This window comes from Sceloporus occidentalis, unplaced genomic scaffold, assembly GCF_023333645.1.
Source record: "Sceloporus occidentalis isolate IW3139 unplaced genomic scaffold, rSceOcc1.0.p SCAF_3, whole genome shotgun sequence".
Taxonomy (NCBI): Eukaryota; Metazoa; Chordata; class Lepidosauria; order Squamata; family Phrynosomatidae; genus Sceloporus; species Sceloporus occidentalis.
In genome coordinates, this window is record NW_028316983.1 from 51,960,536 (window position 1) to 51,986,348 (window position 25,813).

Genomic DNA, 25,813 nt, shown 5'->3' on the forward strand with positions numbered 1-25,813 from the left:
CAAGCATAATTGAATGGAATTAGAAATCTCTTCCACCTGTATCACAAATGTATATTTTCTTTGAAGAAAGGTAGTTAACCAGATGTTCATTATCCACACTTGTACTGGATTGCCAAAAACATTTTATTTTAATCCATCTCATGTCCCTAAATTTAAAAAGGAAACCATTGTACATAAAGCTTTTGTACTAAAGAGAAGCAAAGTTTACGTTTCAAAATATTTGAAAAACTGCCTTTATTGGCAATTGTGCTGAAGAAGTTGGGGTTAGGGGTGAAGGACCCCTGTGAATGTGGAAAAACTGCAAATAATTAAAAAAAACCCTACTATTCTTTTTACCTGAGAGAACACCTCTCTAGGAATCTCCAGGTCTTCCAGGGCAACTTTACAGTCAACATCTGCCAAAGGTTTATCACAGAATCATACTGGAGGACCTACAAATGTCCAGAGAAGTGTTCTCTCTAGGAACTTGTAGGTTCTCCAGCTCAACTCTGTCATCAACTTTTGGCAGAGTTGCACTGGAAGATCTAGAGATTCCTACAGAGAACATATTAATCAAAACCACAAATAATCAAATCCGCAAAAGTCAAAGCCGCAAATGTGGAAGGTCAACTGTAACTAGAAACCATTTATAGAGTAATGTCACTCTAATTGTCTTACATTTGAATGTGATTCTGTTAAATGCTCCTTAACTACACCACACCCAATGAAGCATAGGTAACATTACTTATAACATGTTACTTCCAAGTCCTAAGCAGATATTCCACATTGCAAGTGGGCTGGGCGGCCAAGCTATTTGAGATCATGCAATGGCAGACGCAAGGGATCAGGGGTATGATCAAGTTGTTGCTATTTGTTTCAGACCAGACCAGACCACACAACACCATTTCTACTTGTATACAAGATACAAAGTGGCTGGAACTCTTATTCACATTTTCTGACCAAATCTGGGAAAGATTCCTTTTTTGGAGTATAGCTCCCACATCACACTGAAGCATTCTAGGACTTGTGGTCCAAGAAAAAGAAACCTTTCCAGAACCTTTCCTGACACACACTAGAACTGGGTATATGGGAGATGCTGGAGCAATGTTTGTGTGTCCTATATAAGCACTATCTCAACATACCAATATAGAAACTAAGGTCCTATTTGTCTGGATAGCATTGGCCTAGTTATCACACAAAAAAGTAAAGTCTGGACAGATCCACTTCGGACAGCAAGTGACAGTTTATAGGACAGAATACATTTCTGCATATAAAAATAAAAAATCTGCACATTCAAAACCAGCATTCCAGGGAAATGAATGCTATCCTAACTATGAATGTTTCCAGATATATATCTATTTATTCTTCATTCATTACATTTATAACCCATCATTCCTCCAGTGAACACAAGGCAGCACACATGGCTCTCCATCCACATTATCTTCACATTCCTGTGAGGAAAATCGGGTAAAGGGAGAAAGATTGGACCTAGGACAACCAGTCAGCTTTTAGGTTCACAGTTGACTTGAATTTGGATCTTCCAAGTTTCCATCCAGTACTCTAACCAGTAAAGTACAATGACATGACAACTTTCTGTAAATTGAGATTTGAGTCTATGATACAGCATGTGAGTCTTCCCTTGCAGTGTAAAACGGTACAGTCTAGACACAGTTTAACCATTTCAGTGTTGAGCATTAACTTCTAGCAAGTCCAGCATCAGGAATGAATTCTGTTGGGCGAGAGCCAACAGCTGGAGCCTTCAGGAGGGCTCATTTACAAAAGAGCTGCTGGCTTAAATTGCTGGCTACAGGAGCCAGGTGATCCTCTCACCACTGGATCTCAGGTGGCTGAAACTGTCACTTGCCATCTGAAATCCCACAATGCCTCTGGGAGATGTGACCTAGCAGAGGAAATAGCTCTGCAGCAACATGGAGGCATTCTGGGTGAATTAACATAGGGTTACCAGGAGGAGTCTTGGTATGATACATTGGGGTTCTTTTGTTCTCTCTATATTGTTGCTCCATTTTGTATTTTTGTGATTACCACTGCCACTATGAAAATAAAAGGAAACCAAGGGTCTACTTGCCAGGGGAAGAAAGAAGCTGCTGAGGTCCTTTACAAATCTGATGCTGGCCCTGGGCCTTAGTACGTAACTAAGTAATCTGAATAAATCTCAGGCCACTCAGATAAATGAGTTCTCCTGTGTTTGCTTTCAGTAAAATACAATAAATAGGAGGTTGTAGGCTAATGATTATATATAGCAGTTGCTGAATGCAATATCTGTAGCATGCAGCAAATTCAGTAGCTGGAGCCTAAGCATATATGTTCACAAATTAATCTGTGGTTTTGTTTAAATATGACAAGTCCACATTGCTGATTTCATAAATGAGGCCTTTTCCCCATTAAAACCCTGTGCTGTCATCATTTTCTCATTCAGGACACAAACATCTTCCAAACCATGATATGGGAGACTGGGAGCATGCCAAAGATTCTTGCACTGTCTCTCACTCTATCTTTAATTCAGACACACTGGATTTCTCCTCTGTTTTCTAGCACTACAGTTTGCCTTGATGTCCAAAGCATACCGTTTATGGTTAATGTTTGCTTCCAAATTATCATCAAGGGCTTTTAAATCACTGTTTGGTAGTAGTCCTGATTAATGCTAATCATAGTTGGCCTGATGCAGACATTGTAGCAAATTATGGTTAGAAAAACCAAGGAAAGACTGGGAGAAATGGTACAAGAGACAGTGGAAGAGTAAGAGAAAGAGTAAGAAAGAAATGTAGGGGGTTATGGCACATTTCTGATCTTGCAAATTATACTCTGGAAATCATTTGAACTGAGACAAAGTTTCCTCAGCTGTCCTGAAACATCTGCAGAATAGTTCCAAAATAGATCTACCATCTGGAGAAATCTACCCAAAGATAATAAAGGTATTGTCAGAAGAAAAAGATCAAGAAAGTAATGGGTATCTGATGTTGTAGGTTCAAGATTAATAGTGCTGCTTGATCCCTGCAGATTCATTACATGCACTGTACAGGTTGCTGTCTCTGTTTCCATTTCTATACATGTTTGATTGTTGGTCTGGAATGTTACAAAGAAGTTGAAACCTCTAACTCGCACATAGTCCCAATGATTTTTGGTAGCACTTATGGTTAAACAGCAAACAAAACCCTTGGAACACAAAGACTTGGCATCAGAATAGATTAGCCACATCTTTAAAGTACATTACATCATAATCACTTCCTTTGTTCCACTTAGATGATCTCTTTGCTCAAATATATAATAATGAAAATAATCTACAGAGAATGCATGTTGTTTAACTAGTCAGTTAATGTTGTGTTTTCTCAGCTTCGAATGACATTTGGCTTTCACTTCAAGACACTTACAAGTCAGTTCCTTGGGATGTAGCTATAAGCATGCTTCAACAACCAGGATTATTATGAATGCATATGATTACATTTTAGCATGATTGGTCTTAAACAGAGGTTTTTGAGTGTTATCATTTCGACTATTTTCAGCATGTATGCTCAAGATGTCAAAGCTTGACTTCTCCAAATTGTGTGGAGTAATCTTTTGGATACTCAAAAGATTCTTGGATGAAAGTAAATGTTCAGTCCATATCAATCTTTTCTAGTCAAGTGGACAAGTCTTACAACGTTGTACTTTTCTTCCTTTGCTCAGCAAACCATAATCCTGCATTCCCATCCATCTGTAGCATCTTCATCACCCACCTGTCTTTCCGTGCCCCATCAATGAATTCATCCAGAGACAACTGCCCTAAATAATCAATGCAAGAGAGAAGAAGTCACAGTGTGTCAAAGACAAAGAAACACCTCTTCAAATTCTGCTTGCTCTGTAGGTATTTGTGTAGCCTTACAGTTTTATTATCATTGTACTGCCAGAAATTTCCCTGTTACCTACTGTAGGGTTTTGGAATTTCTGGAAAAATTGATGAGAAGTATAGTTAGCTTTCACATTCACCCTATGCACATTTTATATGTTTAGGGGATACATAAGGCTTGCAACAATAGTAGCAGTAGTAGTACTATTAGCATCAGCAACGACAACAACAAAAAACCAATATGGCTTTCAATAGTTAGTTTCTCTAGTAGGCCGTGAAAGGTCAGCTTATGCTGATGGGATACATAAGAATATTTCCATTTTAGAATGTCTGGGAAACTGTTCCTTTGTTATGGTGGATGATCTCTCTCCCCCACACTTTGCTGGGAAACCGTCAGCACTTTCTAGGGGAGAAGGGATATTTTAAGATCAGAAAAGATGAGATTATTCATCTCATCTTTTGTGGAGGTACACATTTACCTATAGTGTAGTGGTGAAGATAGTATTGAAACAGTATATTAAAAGCAGAAATCAAAAAGGAGACAAGCTTCATGTCTTCTAATCAACTTTTTATTCCTTTTAAAGTAGTCCAATGCAGTTTGGGCCTGCATATGGAGCTTATCACATTGCTTATTAAAGCGACTTACCTCTCCTGGCTTAAATTTTAAATCAAGTGGCATCCTGATATTATCACAAAGATTTTGCCACCAAATCCACTAACCGGGTCCATCCCGGGTCCAACCCCACTCCCAGGAGCACTATTTTCTTAAGAAGGAAAACTCCCAGTTTTGAAAAGAGGTGTGCTGGACCAGTGATGGACCGGTAGTGGACCTGGGTGGTACATTCAGTGTCAAGATCCTTGTGATAATATTGGGATGCCGCCTGATTTAAAATTTAAACTGGGAGAGATAAATTGCTTTAATAAGCAATGTGATAAGCTCCTAAGAAAAGGACGTCTTCAAGGGCCTTCTGCAGAAATCACTGAAGTTATAAATACTCTTTAAAATACAGGACCATTAAGAACGCATGGAACTTGTCTCTTTATTGTTTTCTGGTCATAGTCCAGCTGAGGAAACTGGTCTGTTGGTCGCAGCATCTAGTACCTTACAGGCTGTCACTGGACAGTCATTATCCCAACCTGGCTTCTTAGAACTGTAATTCTTCCACCCACCCCCCACCCACCCCAAAAAATTGTCACACCATATTATATATCCATTGTCATATGAAGGCAAAGTCCTTCTGAACAAATCTTGCCAAGAAAACCCTGTGATAGGTTCTCCTTAGGGATGCCAAAAGTTGCAAGGGACTTGAAGGTACACAAAAACTATACTGTATAATTTAATCTGTCCCTTATTTTTTTAAAAATGCTTAATAAAAAGAACAATGTGTTTTAAAATGAGAGTTTGGACAGGGGAAGAAAGCACTGGCAGCTGGGATGGGGAACATTTTGGGGGAGCAGGAATGGAGTGAGTGAGAAATTATGAGAAGGAAGTGGTATGCCTAGAAGTGAGGAATGGACAAAGAGCACCTTGCTCTCTCTCACACACAGTGCCAGCAGTTCTACTGATGGAATGTGCTACTTGCTGCTCTGCTTCTTGCAACAAAATGTCTTACACCATCTCTAACCATGAAAGCAAGGGCAGGCTCATATGAAAGTACTACACTGCTATTTTGAAAGAACGATGAAGAGAAACACGTGGAGCTGTGTTTTGGCCTCTTTAACTTAACAACATTTTGAGATTCAATTTTCCTAGAAATTGAATGTGAAAATAGCTCACTTCAGAACTCTGTTGGAGTACCCCAGGGTGCCTCCACCTGTGATGAACATGTATATTTGTAAGTAAATTCAAGTATTACAAAAGCCAGACAAGCCTTCATTGATCTCTTTCCAAAGTGAATCAAACCTGACTAAGCACTGTACTCCTGGGCTTCTCACCATTCAAAAATATAGAGGAATGCCTAACAATGCATATTTCCAATTTCTATGTATGGTTGTAAAAGCTGGACAGTGAAGAAAGGTGACAAGAAGAAAATAAACTCATTTAAAATGTGGTGCTGGAGAAGAGTTCTATGAATACCAAAGACAACTGAATAGTCTTAAAGCAAATCAATCCTGAACTTTCATTAGAAATATCATGAGAATATATGACTCATTGGAAAAGATGATGATCTTCAGTAAAATGAAAAGCAGTAGGGAAAGAGAGAGACCACACTACAGGTAGATTGATTCAGTGAAGGAAGGCATGGCTGTGAGATTGCAAGGCCTCAGCAGGGCAGTTGACAAACAGGGCTCTCATTTATAGGGTGCCATCAATTGAGTTCAACTTGACAGCAAACAACAACAATAACAACAACAACATGATGCTTCGTAAGAAATTCAAAGGGTGGTTGCTGAATGATAATTCAGAAAATATGAAAGCTTCTATCCAAGCAAATTTTCCTCTCCATTTAAAATGAAATGACTGTGGCTAACTGAATGCATAAAATGCGTAAGACCTGATTTTGTCTGAGCTTTTGTGTGTCCAAAACTAGGGTAAAAAATGACAACTTATGTATCAGTATCACCCAAACTGCAAACTGATTACCATCTCCATTCTCATCCACTAGCTGAAATATCCTTTCAACAACCTCTTCTGGAGAGAGACGGGGGAGTCCTTTCTGTTCTTCAGGTAGGCATACTTGCTTTAGCCTGTAAATAGACTGGAAGAAGAAAAAACAAACAAACAAAAATGAGTTGGGGATACAGTGGTAAATGTCTGGGATGGAAAAGTCAAGCGCAAAGGCATTCAACACTGTTGCCACAAAAGATGGTTGAAAGGTAATAGGAAAGTAGGAAGTCCCAAGATGCTTTCAGGACATGAATGTTTTAGGATGCTTACAGCTGGGCAGTTCCTAGTGCAAGGGTGGGAAAAGTGTGACCCTGAAACCACATGTGGTCCCAACAAGGATATCTTTGTGGCCCCTGATACCTTCAGAAATTCCAGAACAACACTTTTCTGATCAGACAGTGAACTGGTTCTCCTGAAGTCTTTAAGTGCAACAATTCACTTTCTAATTAGGTTTCAAGGATGTTCTTCACTGATTAACACCAAAACATATCCATTTTTTGAGAACCAGAAGTGGACTTCAGGCCCTTTAGGGCTTTTTGTTGAATTTTTCAGTAATCTATGTGGTCCCTCAGAGGGCCCTCAAACCTGTTGTAATTGTCCATTCCTGTCCTAGCACTATCAACTAAAACCCTTTCCTAAGTCATGGTGGTTTGTTGTTGTTTTTGTTCCAAAGAAAACCAGCAACAAATTGACATTCTTTTCTTCTTCTTGAGAACTACTGATTCATAGTTCTGTACCTAGGATTACTGTTTCCTTAAAATCTCTCTCTCTCTCTCCCTATATATATATCAATCCTATAATCATTACTATTGCTGTTATAGAACAATTTACCCTGAGATGTGCCCATGATCCCTCTTTGACTTTTCTTAAACAGATCTTAAGAGACCTGATGTGTTTTTGAAGAGATGGCTTATCACACCGGTGACCACAGAAAGCACTGTGCTGTTATTTTTGTATTTTTTCCATGATAAGAAAAAAGTCAGAAGATGTTGTGGAAAAAACAAGAGGGGTTATAACTGGAATGTGCTTTGCACTGCAGCCCCTGCAAAATTCAGTGAATGAAGCCAGCATGATATCACTCCTGGTTCCTCCAGGTCACTTTAAATTGATTACTTATAAGAAAACATTTTCCACTTTTTAACCTGTATATTTTTATAGTTATTTTATTTTATTTTATTAATTATACAGTATATTTCTAGTTTTAAAATTTTACACTGTGGAGTACCTTGAGGAAGTCTTAAAAGATGGTAAAAATGCCTTTAAAAATACTGTTTGAACATTATGTTCTATTGCCAATCTGAGGCTTCTGGGTCACCATGGCCTCTCCCCGAACTCTTTGCTTTTTCCTTGGTCTTCCTTTTGTCTTAGCAGAAGCTATTCTTTGAATGTGGACCTACCTGAACTGACCATTTAGCAGATTGTGGATTAACCAGAGCTTGACCTAGACATGTCCAATTATGTGGTGAGTTTTAAAATTAGGACTGAGAATCTACCTAAAATAGACCAATCTGGAACAGGAGGCAGTTCATTGGCACCTAATGTTTTTGATGCTCATGATTCACTAAAGTGGAGGACCTGGTTTGTTAGTAGCAGTGCAGTTGTTCTTGTAAGTGAGAATGGGGGAAGAAATTCTATGTGTGTGGGATGGGGGGTTATGAATAGCTATCCTGTTGTTCTACCAAGAGAATGAGAAGTGTGACAAGCAAATGCTTCAGTCCATATTCCTCTATGCACAATCCTTACTCCTAAACCTTTTAAAAGTAGCTGGGGCTGTAATCTTTCCTAGAAATTTTCATTAGCAATGTTTACTCTTATATTTTAGAATTGTTCATTCAAATCAAGAGGATTGCTTTTCTTTCTAGGTGAAGGTCTGTGTTTACTTGGAGAAGATATAAGCAATAAAAATACATGTGAACTCTTACAGAAGTATCAGTCTTAGAACTAAGCTACATGCTCAGTTAAACATGTAACATGCAGATTAGTTTTTGCTTTTTGTTTTTTACATTCAAGTAAGTCCAGGGAGCCACAATCTGGATCAGGATCTTTGTAGACAGGTGCAAGATGTTTCAGATCTTTCAGATGTTTTTTTATTTCAAAAACCCCTCCTTGAGAAAACTCACTGGCATCAATAGAAAAATGAAAGAAAAACCCATTGACACCAATAACCTGTGTCAACAGGATACGTTCTGTTTTGAAAAACCATGCAATACCTCATGAAGCAATGATAAGGGCCTATACAGAGCCAACAAGCAGGAAACTGTGAAGCCAAGGAGAGTATCTGGCAATAAATTCCTACTTACCTCAACTATTTCTAAGAGCTCAGGTTTATCTATGCTGCCGCTCCCATCCTTATCATATATTTTGAATGTCCATCTCAGTTTGTGTTCAAGTTTTCCTCGTAAAACAAGGTTCAAAGCAGCCACATATTCTAGGAAGTCAATGGTGTTATCCTGGGAGTACAAAAATGGGGAGAGAGGATATTAATTTGCAAAACCCTTAATCGTGTCAACTATAAGTAGTCAACATATAGACTGGGTGGGCAAAGTGCAGCCTACCAGCCATATGCAGCCCCAAGGCTCTTTTTGTGGTCTTCCACAGTGCTATGGGGTCAAAGCCATTTTGACCAAAAACATCCCCAAATGCCCTCTAGAAAATGTGGAGATTTTTTCTCCCACTTTGCAAGACATTTTAGGCTCATGAGAAGACTAAAAACATGATCTGATGCCTGTAGAGTTAATACTGCTGCCACACTGAATAAAGTGCATAAGCAAAGACTGAACCAAGCTAGTAATATTTTTTAGTTGTCAGTGGAAAGTAAATACCATTGTAATATTGCAAGTAAACTGACGTCATTAAAGAAAACACACACACATATAATGGCAGATAAATTTCAAAAGGGTTATGTAGAAAACTGTCATACACTTCAGTGGAACATCTGAGTCCTAGATCAGATTTCTTTCACCGTAAGCCAAAATGACTAAATTGAGACAATTGTACTTTGGACAAGTTGAAAAAGATGATAATGCCAGGAAAGTGGAAGGAAATAGGAAAAGAGGAAGGCCACATTAAAGATGGATTAATTCAATAAAGGAAGTCATGGCTCTGAATTTGTGAGGCCTAAGAATTTTGGATGGATCTAAACATCTTGTATTTAGGAAATAAAAGATGTCTACATACAAAAAATCTTGTAGTGCCTTCAACACTAACTGAGAGACCAAAGTTTGGAACACAAGCTTTTGTAGACCCAGTCAACTTCATTAGATGTGTCAGTTGTCAGAAGTTAACTCTGTGCCTACCGCTGTCCCTCAGTGCATTGGAATTTCATAGGTACTGCTGTCGTTCAGTGCATTCAGAAAATAACCCAGAACTGTTAAAGTTTTTCTTTTTCAAAATTTACCTAGATGAAGGTCAGTTTAAATATTATTATGAGATGTTAACCCTGTCTCTATGACTATCTAAATTTTGTCTTGGAATTGTTATCGATTAACTGAGAGTGTTGTTACTGATTGTATAATTTTATCTGAAGTTGGAATAATTTTATCTATAGTTATCTGGAACATAGTTTTATTTGAAAATGTGGCATATACAATAAACATAGTTTTACTTGAAAATGTGGCATATACAATAAACTAATAAACAAAGCAGTTTGATTTTCTAAACCCCAAGTAGCCCCATTGCCAAAGTGGCCTCAAAGACTGAGAGCCATAACCAGTTCAGACTTTTGTAAATTGTTACACAAGCAAAAGGCATCATATGTGATCCTTTTTGAAGCAATTTAATACCTACAGAGTCAGTGCCCTCGGAAACAACCTACTTTCAACAATTTATTGTGTCAGCACTGTTACTGGAAAAGATATATTGCTACATTTATGCAAAGTATCAGTGCAAATTACTGGTTACATCTATAGAAATGCGTGATTAACTATTACTTCCTCAGTGCTACTACATCCTAAAGCGTGCTTGACATATCCCCTTTGGAATAATTTACTAACATTTGACCTGGCCCATAGAATAAGCAATCCACTATCTTTTACTACGCCAGTTCTAGTTACTGCTGGGTCATTACTGTTTGCTTTTGTTTTATTACCTTGCAAACTTCAACTTTACTCTCTCATTTCATTCTGTAGTGTCTTTAGTGGGTTTCCCTGAGATAACAAACCATTCGCTTCACCTTTTGAAGTGGGCCGAAAGAGAATCAGCAATTCCTGGCAAGGGTCATAGGGATTTCCTGACTCGCCTCTCAGCCTTGGGAGGCAGAGCTCACAGTTCCAATGTGGCTAGAGGCACTGGACTGGGATTTGGGAGATTCAGGTTCTAGTCTCCACTGAGCCATGAAACTCACTGGGTAACTTTCTCTCTCATGAACTGTCACACAAGAACTTCATTACACAGGTAGAAATTACATTTTCCTAATGATCATGACAGTGTGAACCATCAATACCTTTTTACTCCTTTGGCACTTGGTTATGAGGGTTATCCCACTTCCTCTTAGTATTTAGCTCTCCTGAAATACTTAATCTCAGATTATTCTTTCATAGGTAAATCAATAAATGCTATTGTGCATGGTCTAACTTGGCTCATTTAAGCATACTATAATGGCACAACCATTCAGTAGTAAAACAAAATACAGCCAAATAAAATCTGCTATTTTACACCTGGTTATTTTGCAAAACAGAGTTAAATTTATTCTCTGTCATCACTTATAACTAGTTATGCAGTGTTTCTGCCATCATCAACATTTTGTCTTCCTGCATTAGTTGAAGCAAAATGTAGAGATAAATTTGCCTAAAAATTGGAAACTAAAGGCAACAGAAATGTAATTATGGCTGTTTGGAATCATTTCTGTTCTTTGATGAGACCAAAAGTGGGTTTTGTGGTTATATTTTACTTGTTGGTGTCATGCTGGTATGCTTTATTTGTTTGTTCTTTGTTATGTACTTTTGTTTTTGGCTTTAGGCTTTTCTGATGGAGTTGCTAAATGTAATTTAAATATCTCTTAAATTATCATTACCAGCTGGTCATGCTTTATGTCAGGTTTATATATTTTCAAAGGAGGCCCATTCTTCATATAGCGCTTGGTCCCTGGGGCATTTGTGTCACTTGCCTTGAATCCTTATCACAAGAGGCCTTTGATAAGCTCTTACAGAAACCAGCTGCCAATCCCACTTCTAGTGTGAGAGCTGCCAGTAGTTTCCATAAGCATTCCTGGCTATAGTGCAGCAAATTACAGTATAACATCTTAGTGTTGTTTTCAGGGGACTCTTCTTCTGTGCAGTCAACTTGTCTCATTCATGAAATTTTACAGGGGGTCCAAACAATGTCTTCTGTTTGTCACCCTCATGTTTTCCCACTACTTCTTCCATCCTTTTTTGTTTTGTTTTTGTTACTACAGAAAGACATTATAACTGCACAATGTCATTCAACTGGTGCCACAAGGAGCTGTCCATATGGAAACACTGTCTGGGTGATAAAGTTAACTTCTAAAAGCGAAATACTCTTATGTTTTTGTACACGCATGGGAATATTTTCCTACTCTACTTTAGTGGTTCTTTCTGGGTGTGCTGAACTTCAGCTCCCATCAATTCCATTCAGCACAGGTAATGAGTAGAAGAGCTATGAGTTGGGGGGACACCACATTGTGACATATATTATTTGTGTCTTAGGGGTATAAATCTCTCTGAGAGAGTCCTGTATGGTTCAGGAGGCAGAAACCACAGAGAGGTCTAGGATGCACCTATACTTTAAAAATAATGAAGTGTAACACCACAAGTTTAATTTCAGCTCTGGAGTAAACTGCTCAGTCAGATTTCAGCAGTGCTTTGTATAATGCTTGGACATAATAGGAAAAAAATTTTTTTTAACATATCTGGCTATATGGCACAGCAGAAATTGTTCTTTTGGGTGTATTGGTCACCACAACATCATTCCAAAAAAGTGCTTTCTAAATCAGCAAATTGTTGGAAATGTAATACGACTAATGCTTACTTAATGCATATGTTTTGGAATTGTTTCTTAGTAGCTACATTTTGGGAGGAAGTAATCATGAGAAAAATTTGTATGCGAAAGGATCTTGTTGTACCTTTCAGACTAACAGAAAGAAAGAAGTCTATGAGAGTCTATGAAAGCTCATGCTATCAACTTCTTTCAGTTAGGTCCAAAACACAAGGCAGAAATAATCCAGTTTGAGACCACTTTAACTGTCCTGACTCATTGTTAGGGAATCCTGGGAATTGTGGTTTAATGTGACATCAGAACTCTCTGACAAAGACAAAACTACTATCTCACAAAACTACAGTTCCCAGAATTCCTAGCATTGAGCCAGGGTAGTTAAAATCATCTCAAACTGGATAATTTCTGCAGTGTGCTTTGGACCTTAGTTTCAAAGGTGCTACAAGATCCCTTTGCATACAGATTTTCCAGACTAACATGGCTATGTCTTTGAATTCTACAAATAAATTTGGTTACAGAAATCTTCTTGATATTCAGGGATGTGGATATAGTTTTGCTTTATTTACCTGTTTCTTGGAAATTAACAAATGGTCAAAGACGTGGATTCTTTTGACTACTAAAAATTGATACATTGTTACAGGAAAGACAATTTTTCTCTACCTGTGATCCAATGAATAGAAAATCCAACAATGCTTGCAACATTTGATAAATGATATATAGGCAAAATGTACAAATGGACTTAAATTTGGACATTTTGTCAGCTTTCATGGAAACTTATGACTAATAAGGTTATTTTTCCTCTTTTTGTGTCCCCATCCTCCCATATCTTTATTATACTGGCACATTATTATATTGTGTGTAACTGAGATCCCTTCTGAATATAAATAAATTTAAAATATATTTTTAATTACAAAATGCTGCTCTGTTATAACATTTTTATTTTTTTAAAAATACTGTACTGAAATGTATTTTACTTATTACTTCTTATATGAACTATAGGGTTTATTAAATGGCACAGAAGTACAGTGCAGTACTAGAAAGCAGTGGGTATGGATGGCTGCCATGTCAGCAGTGCAGCAAATACACATTGGATTTAGCCTGAATATCAAAGGAACTACCCAAAGTTCTGAATCCTATCCCCCAAATAGGTTCAGCACTTTGGACAGTGCCTTTAAAACTCAGGCTAAAATATAGAGCTGATTTGCTGCCCGCCATTGTGCCACTGTCAGAACGCAGGCAGGCAGGCAAGCAAGCAAGCAAGCAGGCTTGTAGATGTTTCCCAAAAACTGCATGTACGTGTTCTTATAGATAGTAGAATCAGAAAGTGTGATCCCACTCCACAATATTGTACTGCTTATCCATACATTTTCAAGCAATGTTCATGGGAAGGGGGTGTCCTGGACCCCTGCCAATTCCAGTGGTATGACCTGCCTCTGCATTTCTGAATTTGGTGCTGCTGCACTTTATTTTTGCAAACCAGACATTCAAGGGCTATAAGCCTTATTTTTAAGAGAAATTGGAATGCCAAAGGCTTCCAGGAAGCATGAGTTTCCAATAATAATAATGATAATAATAATAATAATGATGATGATGATAGGCAGGCATCTGTGTGTGTCTTGTTTTATGTGTAAAAATGTGGTTATGTTGCTGTTTCTATCAAAACAAGCTTGACAATGGGGACGTTTGTGGAATGTGTTTTGAATTTTTATCACAAGTGGGAATAATCCATTAAAACATCTAGTGGGGAAAAAAGGTTCCTTAGCCCAGATCTACAGGATGAGGGCGTATATTTCATGATACAGGAGACATTAATGGCTTGAATGATAGTGTCCACAGGTTTCAGATGGCTACCTGCTCCTTTTTACTGTCTGAAGACGTAACCTCAAAATTTCTGTTCTTGATTGGGCCACTGACACACAGTATCCTCAATGGCCCTCTGCCGGGTTGTCCTGGTTTCTGAGAGCTACTGTCCAGAGCTACATAAAGTACATAATCCCTGCTTACTCTTTTGACACTCATTTCCTTAATTAGCATATATTCTTGAGCTTTATCTCTGTCCTATTGACACCCAACCTATTTCTTTTGATCTGTTGGCTCCTGATTATTTTCAGTTTACTTCTTCTCCTGATATTGGCTTATAATGCTGGCATTTTGAAACCATTTAAAATCTCTTTCTCCCCCCTGCACAAGCTCCAGGAATCTCACACCAGATTATTGATAAACATGTCCCCAAACTTCATCCATAATGATCATATTAAGAATACTCATGTTTGTTAGTGGTACGGACTAGTGGTCTGATTAGTATGTGAAGCTGGAGAGAATTATTCTCAGCTATTGTTTGACAGTGGAACACACTTCCTCGGAGTGTGGTGGAGTCTCCTTCCTTGGAGGCCTTTAAACAGATGCTGGATGGCCATCTGTCAGGGATGCTTTGATTGTGTTTTCCTACATGGCAGGAGGTTGGTCTGGATGGCCCTTGTGGTCTCTTCCACCTCTATGATTCTATGATTATCACCCTTTGCTCTTGTAAACATTTTTCATTTCATTTTTCATATATCAAATGAGCTGATACTCTGCATATTTACAAAATATTATTTGGGCCAGGACTTCATGAGAGGGCCAAGACGTCAGGTACTTGTGATAGGTAACCCCAATCCAGGTATGGAGATATGTTCACCAGTCCTGGATGGGGTCACACTTCCTTTAAAGGACTGTGTTCGCAGCTTGGGGGTGCTCCTGGATTCGTTGCTTCAGCTGTCATCTCAGATTGATGCAACGGCCAGGAGTGCCTGTTATCAGCTTTGGCTGATATGCCAGCTGTGGCCCTACCTGGATCAGTGGGACCTAGAAACAGTTGTGCATGCGCTGGTAACCTCTTGCCTCAACTTCTGCAACATGCTCTACATGGGGCAACCCTTGTGCCATGTTCAGAAGCTTCAATTGGTGTGAAATATGGCAGCCAGATAGGTCGTAGGAAAATCTAGGTTCGACCGTATTACACCTATTTTAAAATCTTTACATTGATTGCCTGTTAGCTTCTGGGCACAGTACAAGGTGTTGCTTATTACTTATAAAGCCCTACATGGCTTGGGTCCAGCTGACTTCAAGGAATGCCTCCTCCCATATAATCCTTCCCGCACACTCAGGTCCTCTGGGATGAACTTACTGCAGTCAAGAAAAACTAGACTGGTGGTGACTTCCCAGAAGACCTTTTCAGCAGCCGCTCCAAAAATTTGGAATGACCTGCTGAAGGAGACTTGCCAGATTGCATCCCTCGATGCTTTTAAAAAGATGACTAAAAACTATCCTCTTCCGGCAGGCCTTCCCAGACTGACCTCTGCCCAGCACAGAATAAATTGTCCATTTTATTCAACTCCTCCTTGATATTGTTACCTTGTTGAACTGTTTTATTGTTGTTAGTACTTACATGGTTTTTCTTAGAATCATATAATCGTAGAGTTGGAAGAGACCACAAGGGCCATCCAATCCAACCCCCTGCCATGCAGGAAATCACAATCAAAGCATCCCCGACAGATGGCCATCCAGCCTCTGCTTGAAGACCTCCAAGGAAGAAGACTCCACTACACTCCGAGGAAGTGTGTTCCACTGTCGAACAGCCCTTACTGTCAGGAAGTTCCTCCTAATGTTGAGGTGGAATCTTTTTTCCTGCAGTTTGCATCCATTGCTCCGGGTCCTAGTCTATGGAGCAGCAGAAAACAAGCTTGCTCCCTCCTCAATATGACATCCCTTTAAATATTTGAACAGGGCTATCATATCACCTCTTAACCTTCTTTTCTCCAGGCTAAACATCCCCAGCTCTCTGAGTCGTTCCTCATAGAGCAAGGTTTCCAGACCTTTCACCATTTTAATCGCCCTCCTTTGGACACACTCCAGTTTCTCAATGTCCTTTTTGAATTGTGGTGCCCAGAACTGGACACAGTATTCCAGGTGGGGCCTGACCAGAGCAGAATATAGTGGCACTATGACTTCCCTTGATCTAGACACTATACTTCTATTGATGCAGCCTAAAATCGCATTGGCCTTGTTAGCTGCCGCATCGCACTGTTGACTCATGTTCAACTTATGGTCTACTTGGACTCCTAGATCCCTTTCACACGTAGTTTCATTCAGCCAGGTGTCCTCCATCCTATATCTGTGCTTTTCGTTTTTCCGCCCTAAGTGCAGTACCTTACATTTCTCTGTGTTGAATTTCATTTTGTTAGCTATGGCCCAGTTTTCCTGTAATGTTGTATTGAAGGGAGGGTGGGTTGAAGAGTTGGTGGGTTTGGAGGATTGTTTTCTTGTTATTAATTTTTGTATTTGTATTAACTCTGCTGTTACCCACCTCGATCCTCAAAAGGGAGAGGTGGGATAAAAATAAATATGATGATGATGATGGTGGTGGTGGTGGTGGTGGTGATGATGATGAAAAGACCAAGATCTTTTGCATGCTCTTGTTAATAAATTAGAATTAGGATTGAACTTCAAAATTACAATTAAATTAAACACAATTTTCCTAGTGCTTAATGTCGGAGATAAAAAAGTAATCATAATTTAATGTGTTTCCTATATTAGATCTATAAAACACTATATGACTCAGATCTCAACTGTATGACATACTGTGTCTCTCTGTATGAGTTGGACCAGGCCCTGAGTTCATCTGGAGAGGCCTTTCTCTTTTCTCCCACCACTGGTTGGTGTGGGCATGAGATAGGGTCTTCTTGGTGGCTTCCACTAAACTATACGGGAACGTCTCCTTCCATATAATCCATCCCGCACACTCAGGTCCTCTGGGAGCAATTTATTACAGCCAAAGAAGACCAGGCTTGCTGTAGTTACCTAGAGGACCATTTCATCGGCTGCTCCTATAACTATGGAATGACCTGCCAGAGGAGATCCATCACCATTACAACTCCAGATGCTTTCAAGAAGGTTCTTAAGATGGATCTCTTCCAGAAGGCATTCCCAGATTGATAAACAGGCTCTCCCATTGTCCCCATAACTGTGGTTGCTTTATTCATCCCACAATGACTCATTTTAATGAGGGTTAAGTTTAGATTGATTTTAGCAATTCGATTGTATTTTATGATGTTTTGTAGCTTTTAATTGGGGGTTAGAGATTTATGTTTAATCAATTTTATTGTGATATTTTATGATTGTTACCCACCTCGATCCTTCAGGGAGAGGTGAGCTATAAATTGTTGTTGTTGTTGTTGGATGACCATTTTTTAGAGACAGCTATCTATAAGAGTTAACAGTTTTTCCTCAAGGTTTGCCTGCTATTATGATTATTTGGAGACACAGTCTCTATGTATGGTTTACCTACTCCTGTTGTCTGCATCCTATTTAACTCTACAGTATTTAATAGCAACAGTAGACAATGTCTGCCAGCATTTCTTCTGAAAGCCATTATAGGCATCCAGAGTGAAGGAAACAAAAACAGATTTGTTACTGAGAGAATCAAGTTCAGTGAAATATGGATTAAAATAAATAGGGTAAGTGGCAGTGTCTACAAGACGTCTTTTGACTATTTTTCTTTTTAGCATGCAGTATGGCATTGGTTTTGTATTCTGTCTGTTGAGTTCTCAGTACAGCACAATCTTCATTCAATTTTGCATTGTATATACTCAAATCTGATTGAAGGCAACTTCACCCCTCAAGACAAGGAGTGACAGTGGCAAAGCTTGCTTTTCCAGTTTCTTAGTTATGAGACATTTAATATATCTTCTACTCACCCAAAGCTTGTTCTACCTGCCATTAAGATATATTTGGACTTATCTCAGAGCTGAACATTCTGATATGGTAGGCAGATTATGGTCCAATCCACACTGCAGAAATAATCCAGTTTGACACTGCTTTAACTATCCTGGTTCAGTGCTAGGGAATTCTGGGAAATGTAGTTTTATGATGCGTTTAGTCTTCTCTGGCTACATTCCCACAGCAGTCTGACACTATTTTAACTGCCATGGCCCAATGCTATGGAATTCTGGGAACTGTAGTTTGTTGTGGCACCAGAGCTGTCTGACAAATGTCTCACAAAACTACACTCCCCAGAATTCAATGGTAGTTAAAGTACTGTCAAATGGGATTATTTCTGCAGTGCAGATGCAACCTCTGTCAGAGAGCTCTTTTGCCAGTAGTGTCTCTAAGTTTAGTGTCACATGTTGCAGTAACTTATGGTGTCACCCTCCCTCCATTGACCTCTTCCTCCCATACCACCCCATACAGAATCCTTAGACATGTTTTTGTACCAATGTTACTCAAATATTGTAATTCCCATATATCACTACTTGTAATGGTGCAGTTGTGACATGAACAACTACAAAAATTAAAATTGTACCTTTAAATTATAGTATCATGCACACAGCTTAAATGTACATGAAACATGGTTAAAGTGAAAATTTGATAAAATGTGATGCTTTTAAAGAATATATATATATATATATATATATATATATATATATATAGAGAGAGAGAGAGAGAGAGAGAGAGAGAGTAAAAATTTTTAATTTTTAATATACCCTGGAGTCTCTCTTTTCTCCTCCCACTGAGGCTGCACTCCTTTCATTCCATCTCTTCAGCATTTTAAAGGGACACAGGCAAATGCCACAGCCTGTTTCTGGCAAAGGCAAATATTTGGGAAGCAGTGGTGTCACCCCACTTAGGATGTCACTTGTCTGAACCCCCTGCACTCCACTAGTGACACCAGTGTCTGGAGCCACAATAAACTACAATTCCTAGGATTCCCTAGCACGGAGCCAGGGCAGTTAAAGTGGTGTCAAACTGGATTAGTTCTGCAGTGTGGATTGGATCTATATGCCGATCCCATTACAACCTCAGAATTAGTGTAGAAATTTAAAGGTTGCTTGGAGAGATGAGGCCAAATAGTTGTCTGGTAGACTTGTGTCAATTGTGGCTATTTAAAGCTGCCAGACGAGGCCTGGATAATTGGGTGGTGGGAGTTGTAAATATTTCTTTGAAAGAGGGCTATGTTCTGACTAGAACAGAAAACAGGAAGGAGAAATTTAATTTTAAATAAAGAAATAACCAGCACTAAGGTGGAAGGAATTCAGTTTAATGATGGGTAGAAAATTACAAAAAGGAATTGAAGATACATGATATAAATGTTGTATTAACAGCTTTGGTTGTCTACTATTTATATATTTTGTTCCATATATTTGAAAAAATATTATACATATAAATGTGTGTGTGTGTGTGTGTGTGTGTGTGTGTGTGTGTGTGTAAATACATGTTATTTTTGAGTTCTTTTTTTTAAAAAATATATACGAAAAAAGAGGGCTATGGCGGGTTCCAGACCACCAAAAAGTACATGCTCGGCACGTACTAGGGTTAGAAAGGGATGTCCTTTCCGGATGCCCCTAACCCTAGTACGTGCCGAGCATGTACAAAATGGTGACGCCCATTCTATATGGGCGCCGCCATTTTGACGTAGTGGATGCTTAGCGTCCGCACATCGCGGTGCAGAAATGATGCCGCAAGTGCGCCATTGGTGCCTTGTGGCATCATTTCCATACCGTAAAAAGAACCTGCTTTTTGCGGGTTCTTTATGCTGCGTCAGGGAATTGCACGGTTTGTCCGCTGCGGTTCCCTGACGCAGCAAACACCGGCGCCAGCAGACCACCCTTTTGGGTGGTCTGTAAAGCGCCTATGTTCCAAACTCACAAAAAGAAACAATTGTAAAAGCTTTGTTGAAGAAACCTTCATTGGATTTCATCTTCCTAGATAACTATTGGCTAGTCTCTAATATCAGCTTTTTAAGAAGGGACTTAGAGCAAGTTGTGGCAATAGAACTCTAGGCTTTCTTGGATGAAAAGGATTACTTGAATCTATTCCAATCTGGGTTTGGCCTGGTTAAAGGACAGAAATATCCTTGGTTGCCTTGATTGATTATCTATATCAAGATTTGGACAGGGAGAGTATATCCCTTTTAGTTCGTCTGAATGTTACTATGGCGGGTTACACACCGCCATTTAGTATGTATTCTATGCGTACTAGGGTTAGGAAGGGGCGGTGCTTCCGCAACCCCCTAACCCTAGTACGTATAGAATACGTACAAGATGGCGGCGCCCTGTTCATACGGGCGCCGCCATCTTTACGTATCGGACGCATAGCGTCCAGACGTGTCGCGGCGCCTATGACGTCGCGAATGCACCAGCAGCACCTCACGACGTCACAGAGGCGCCACAAGAAGGAGCTCCATTTTGGAGCTCCTTTTTTGCTCCGCACGGGAGCCGCGCGATGTGACTGCTACGGCTCCCGCACGGAGCAAGCGGCGGCGGCGGTCTGTAGCCCGCCTGTGGCAAGCAAAATAGTGCTGTTCTGTATGGCCTTTAATATTTAAATTATTTTGTTTTGCTTTAAAATTATATCTTAAGATTGTTTTGATACTGCTGTTAAAAGTTATTAAACAACATTTAAATGTGTTTTTAAAATGTTTTATTTTTGCATTGTTTTAGTTGCTTTTATTTGTTCATTGCCATGGGAAGCCTTGTAGGCTGTGAGGTGATATAGAAATAAATAAAACAATAAGCAAGTGGTTGCGAGTTTTCCAACCCCCTGGAACACTTATTTACTAATAGAGATTGAAAGGTGGAGTACTTGGAACCTTAAGCTTAGTATACTGGATAGTCCTAACTAAAAGATAACCTTAAGATCCAGGGCGTATAGCTAGTTAATCCATGTTGTCACTGTTGTGCATTTCAGCTAAGGAAGTGTGAGAAATTTGTTTCTTTTTGTCCCAAGTACATTCCAAAATCCTCAAATTCCATCATAATTTCAGAAAGGATCAAAAATAGGTGAGAAAGAAAACTGGTAGATTTTTGCCGTGTCCAGTGTTTAAATTGGTCAAAAGTCTGAGCTTGAATCTCTGTGTAATCCAGCTATGTTAGCACTGAATTAGACTTGGCACCTCTTTCTTCTGACAGGATCCTCATTTTCAACAGCTATATGGTGGGCAGATACTGCAAAATCAGCACTATGTTAGAAATAGCTGTATGCACTGAATGTGCCAAGACAGATTTGTTCAGTTCTGCAGCCCAAAACAACCCACAAGATGGCATGGACGTTTCTTTCACACACTGGTACATGAAGAAGGGGAATGCAGATGCAAATCATCATAATGGTCTTCGGCTTTGTTGAATGTAGGAGAAATGAAAAGTCACAGAATCCCAGAGCTTGGAAATGTTATGTTTTGGGACAACTATTCCCTAATTTCCATGGCCATAATGGCTGGAGCAATTCTAGGAGTTGTCTAAAAGGATTATTTTTCTAGGTTATAGGTTTGTCTATCCAGTAATGTGCCAAGATTATGATTACTGCTGGATTAGAAACAGTCCTGTTGACAGAAATGGCTGATGTCCATTATTTCTTTTACTTGTGTCTTTATGTCCGTTTCCATTTCCATTAGCTGACAGGCCATAGAAGTAGACCATTTGTCTCTTCAGGATTAATTCAATGTTTTCCTCCTTCAGCAAATGTTTTAACCACATCTATTTTGTGCTATGTTGTTCCATGGGCAGGACAAATTAAATCAGAGAACAATATGACTACCCTTCTACAGTAGGTTTCCTGTAACATTGTTCATGTTAATGGCTATGAAGTCAACTTCAATGTATGGCAACCCTAAGAATGAAAGACCTCCAAGTAACCCTATGATCAACAGCCCTCCTCAGGTTTTGTAGAGTCAGGGTTGTGGCTTTCTTGATTGTGACTTTCTATCAATCTGTAATGCAGTTTTTCATTTTCCTACTGCCTTCTATTTTTGTTGTTATGTGCCTTCACATCATTTCCAACTTACAGCAGCCCTAAGGTAAACTCATCACAGTGAGAGTGTGTGACCACCTATGGTCATCCAGTGGGTTTCCATGTCTGAGTAGGGAATCGAACTCTTGATCTCCAGAGTCCTAATCCCATGCTCAAACTACTATGTCATGCTGGCTCTTGCCTTTTACTTTACAATTATTGTCTTTTTAGTGAGCTATATATCTTCTTGAGAGCCAGTGTTGCGAAGTGGTTTGAGTGTTGAACCAGGACTCTTGAAACCAAAGTTTAGATCCTGCTCAGCCATGGAAACCCACTGGGTAACCCTGGCAAAGTCACATTTTTTTAACCTCAACAAAGGCAAGGGTAAACCCTCTCTGATCAAATCTTGCCCAGAACATGCCTCCCCCTCATGATAGTGTCACCATAAGCTGAAAAGACCTGAATGCACACAACAAAAACAACAACATGTCTTTTCACAATATGTCCAAAATACAAAGTCTCAGTTTAGTTATTTTGGCTTCTAGGGGGAATTCAGTCTTGATTTGCTCTTGGGCCCATTTCTTTGCCTTTTTAGCAGTCCATGGTATCCATAGAACTCGTCTCCAGGAAGTATGTGTTTTACAAAATAGAACACTTATTATATTAAGATTATTGTGTTTGGTAGGTTAGGATTTATGATTGGTGGAAGGATGGTGATGGTGACACTGTAAGAAGATATGATTGTAAAATGCATGAATGGATGAATACTAATAAATATTATATTTTTTAAAAAAGAGAACTCTTCTCCAGCACCACATTTCAAATGAGTTAATTTTCTTGTTATCTGCTTTTTCCACTGTCCAACTCTCACATCTGTACACGGTCATGGGGAATATAATGGCTTGGACAATCCTAACTTTAGTATTCAGTGAAATCTCTCTACACTTTAGGATCTTGTCTAGTTCCTTTATAGCTGCCTTCCAAGTTCTAGACTTCTTCTGATTTCTTGACTGCAGTATCCATTCTGATTAATGACTGAGCCAAGGTGTAAACAATCTTTAACTATTTCAATATCTTCATTGCCTACTTTAAAATCATATGTGGCAATTATTTTTGTTTTCTTAATGTTCAACTGTAAATCTGCCTTTGTACTTTCTTGATTTTCTTCAGTAACCCTTCTGAGTCTTTAGTATTTTCTGATAATATTATGGTGTCATCTGCATATCTTAACCTGTAGTTCCCTCCTCTAGTTTTGATGCCTCCTTCCAAGAAGTCTAATCCTGCTTTACACATATGTTCAGCATACAAGTTAAACACCTAGAATGATGAAATATAGCTTTCCCTGATTCCCTTGCCAATTGGAAACCATTACATTTCTCCATATTTCATTGTAATAGTAGCCTGTTGTCCTGAGCACAGATTATATATCAGTACCAGCAATGCTGTGACACTGCCTTTTCTATACGAGTGAGATATAGTTTTTCATGATCTACAGTCAAAGGGTTTCGGTAATCTATTCAGCAAAGGCTGATTTTCTTTTGAAATTATTTGGTATGTTCCATTATCCAACACATGCTTGCAATATGAGTTCTAGTGCCTCTTCCTTTCTTGAACCCAGCTTGGACATCTGGCATTTCTCACTCTATGTATGAAAAAGACTTTCTTGTAGAATTTTGAGCATCCCTTTGCTTGCATGAGATATTAATGCAATGGGTCCTATATCCCCTTTCTTATGGATTGGATTATATATTGAGCATTTCCAATTTGTGGGCCATTGTTTTATTTTCCATATTTAGTGACAGATTTTAGTTAGAACTAGAGTAGATTTTGTCTTTGTAGCTTGAAGCAATTCTACTGGTATGCCATCAGTCCTAGTGATTTATTTTTCCCAAGTGCCCTGAATGCTATTTCCACTACACTTTCTAAAAGTGTAGGTTCATCTTCAAATGGTTCTTTCTTGAATGAATCTGTCATCCTTTCATCTCTTTTAGTTCTTCACTATATTGTCTCCATTGGCTTTTTATTTCTACTTGGTCATCTAATGTTTGACTCCTCAGCAAAACCTATCTGACATCCTATCAGCAGCACTGTTTCCATCAAGACAGCGTCGTACTTCCCAGGAGCACTCAGTCTCATTACAACGGAAAGGTAGAGCCTTGGTGTATTGTATAATGTATTAATGTGGTAAATTTTACTGGCCTGGAACAAACTGTGCAACAATTTCTATTGTAGTGGACTTTGGCTTTGTGTGATGTTGCACTCATTTTGTAAATGATTTGATATAATGCCTCTGTCTCAGAATGAATGTACTGAGTCACAGTCTGTGTACACACTGAATCAAATCATTCATATGTCCAGCTCAACATATTGCTTTTCTGTCTGTACATTGTTGGCTGTTTCTCTGACTACAGCATGGAATATCTACAGTGGCACCCCAGGAATTATAACAAACTGATGTTCTAGCTGCTGATTCTGTATTTATTCTAAAATTATTTGTCTTTTCCAAAGCCACAGGTCTCATCAGGATTCCTTCTTCTTCCATCAATATTTGATCAAAGGCAAATTTCTTGGTGGTTAGTGCACCTACAGGTTGTGAACTAAAACCAAAACCTCCCCTTGCACTCTGTATGAGGCAGTGTTATTTCTTCTCCATCTAGGCATAAATATTGTAACAGTACTAATAGTTGCAACAGGAATACCTCATTTAAACTGGGATACCTCCTTAATTTTATTTTCCTGACAGCCGTTCCTTTTGCTATTTAGTTCAATATGCCTGTTGTTTCCCAATTTTCAGATATGGTTTATTGAGTGGCACGGAACCTGCTGTTAGAGCAGGGAAAAATCTTTGAATTAATGCAATCAAGTATTTTTTTAAAAAAATCTTAATAGACCATCCTTTAGACTGTAGTTATATCAGTGACAACTATGGTTTATGAGGATGACAGGTATAACAGATAAATCTAAGGTTCTGAGTTTGTTACTATTTAGAAAAATCTTGGTTTTAATTTTAAAACAATCAAACAAAACAATAACCTGAAACATCTAAATACACTAGAGACATTCATTTAGTGAATTTTCTCATTACATGAGCTCCTGGAAACTAGAACCATCTCCTGGGATCATAGTTTATCAGACACTTATTAAAAAAAACCAAAGCAAAACTTAAGAAATAATGTCTACTCAAGAACAAATATCTACATTTGGGGGGGAGGCAAAGTGACTCTTCTGCTTCAGACCTAATTCTATGATCACTCAAGTAAAACCAAAACAAATGAAACAACAGTGCTTACCCCATTCTTATCAAAAGCCTTGAACATATTCTCCACGTATTCTGCAGCCTGTTCATCATTCTGTACCCCAAAGAAATGTTTGAATTCATGCATGAAGAGTGTCCCACTTGGACATTCCACCACAAACTTCTTATACCATTCCTGAAGTTCAGCTGCATCAATATCAACTGGTTCTCCTTCCTCATTAGTGAAATGCTGTCCCATTCTTTATTCCTGCTTTGCCTTTTCTTTCTTTTTGCTCTCCTTTTACAGTGTTTATTCTTGTTCTCTTTCCTCAGTGAATACTGAACATTTAAGCTGAGCTACTTCTCTCCTTCTTCCTTCCTTTTATGTTTTTGCCTTGCAGTCTATACTTGTCCATCCAATGTACGCTACTGCAAC

At 38.8% G+C, this 25,813-nt stretch overlaps 1 protein-coding gene across 1 annotated transcript; it reads right to left on the reverse strand.

Annotated features, from left to right (window-relative positions):
• Positions 1-2,529: 2,529 nt before the first annotated feature.
• On the reverse strand, positions 2,530-25,813 carry GUCA1B (guanylate cyclase activator 1B). The gene is made up of 4 exons (XM_089514422.1): positions 25,433-25,813; positions 8,732-8,881; positions 6,408-6,522; positions 2,530-3,759 (listed from the first exon to the last, which is right to left on the reverse strand). Exons 1-4 carry the CDS (start codon positions 25,634-25,636, stop codon positions 3,632-3,634), a joined length of 597 nt encoding a protein of 198 aa, XP_089370548.1. The 5' UTR covers positions 25,637-25,813; the 3' UTR covers positions 2,530-3,631.

Coding starts and splice junctions, on each gene's coding strand:
- GUCA1B (XM_089514422.1), bottom strand. CDS start 25,636: ATGGGACAGCATTTCACTAATGAGGAAGGAGAACCAGTTGATATTGAT. Junction 8,882..25,432: donor AGGCTTTTGATAAGAATGGG/GTAAGCACTGTT, acceptor TTGTACTCCCAG/GATAACACCATTGACTTCCT. Junction 6,523..8,731: donor AGCTCTTAGAAATAGTTGAG/GTAAGTAGGAAT, acceptor TTCTTCTTCCAG/TCTATTTACAGGCTAAAGCA.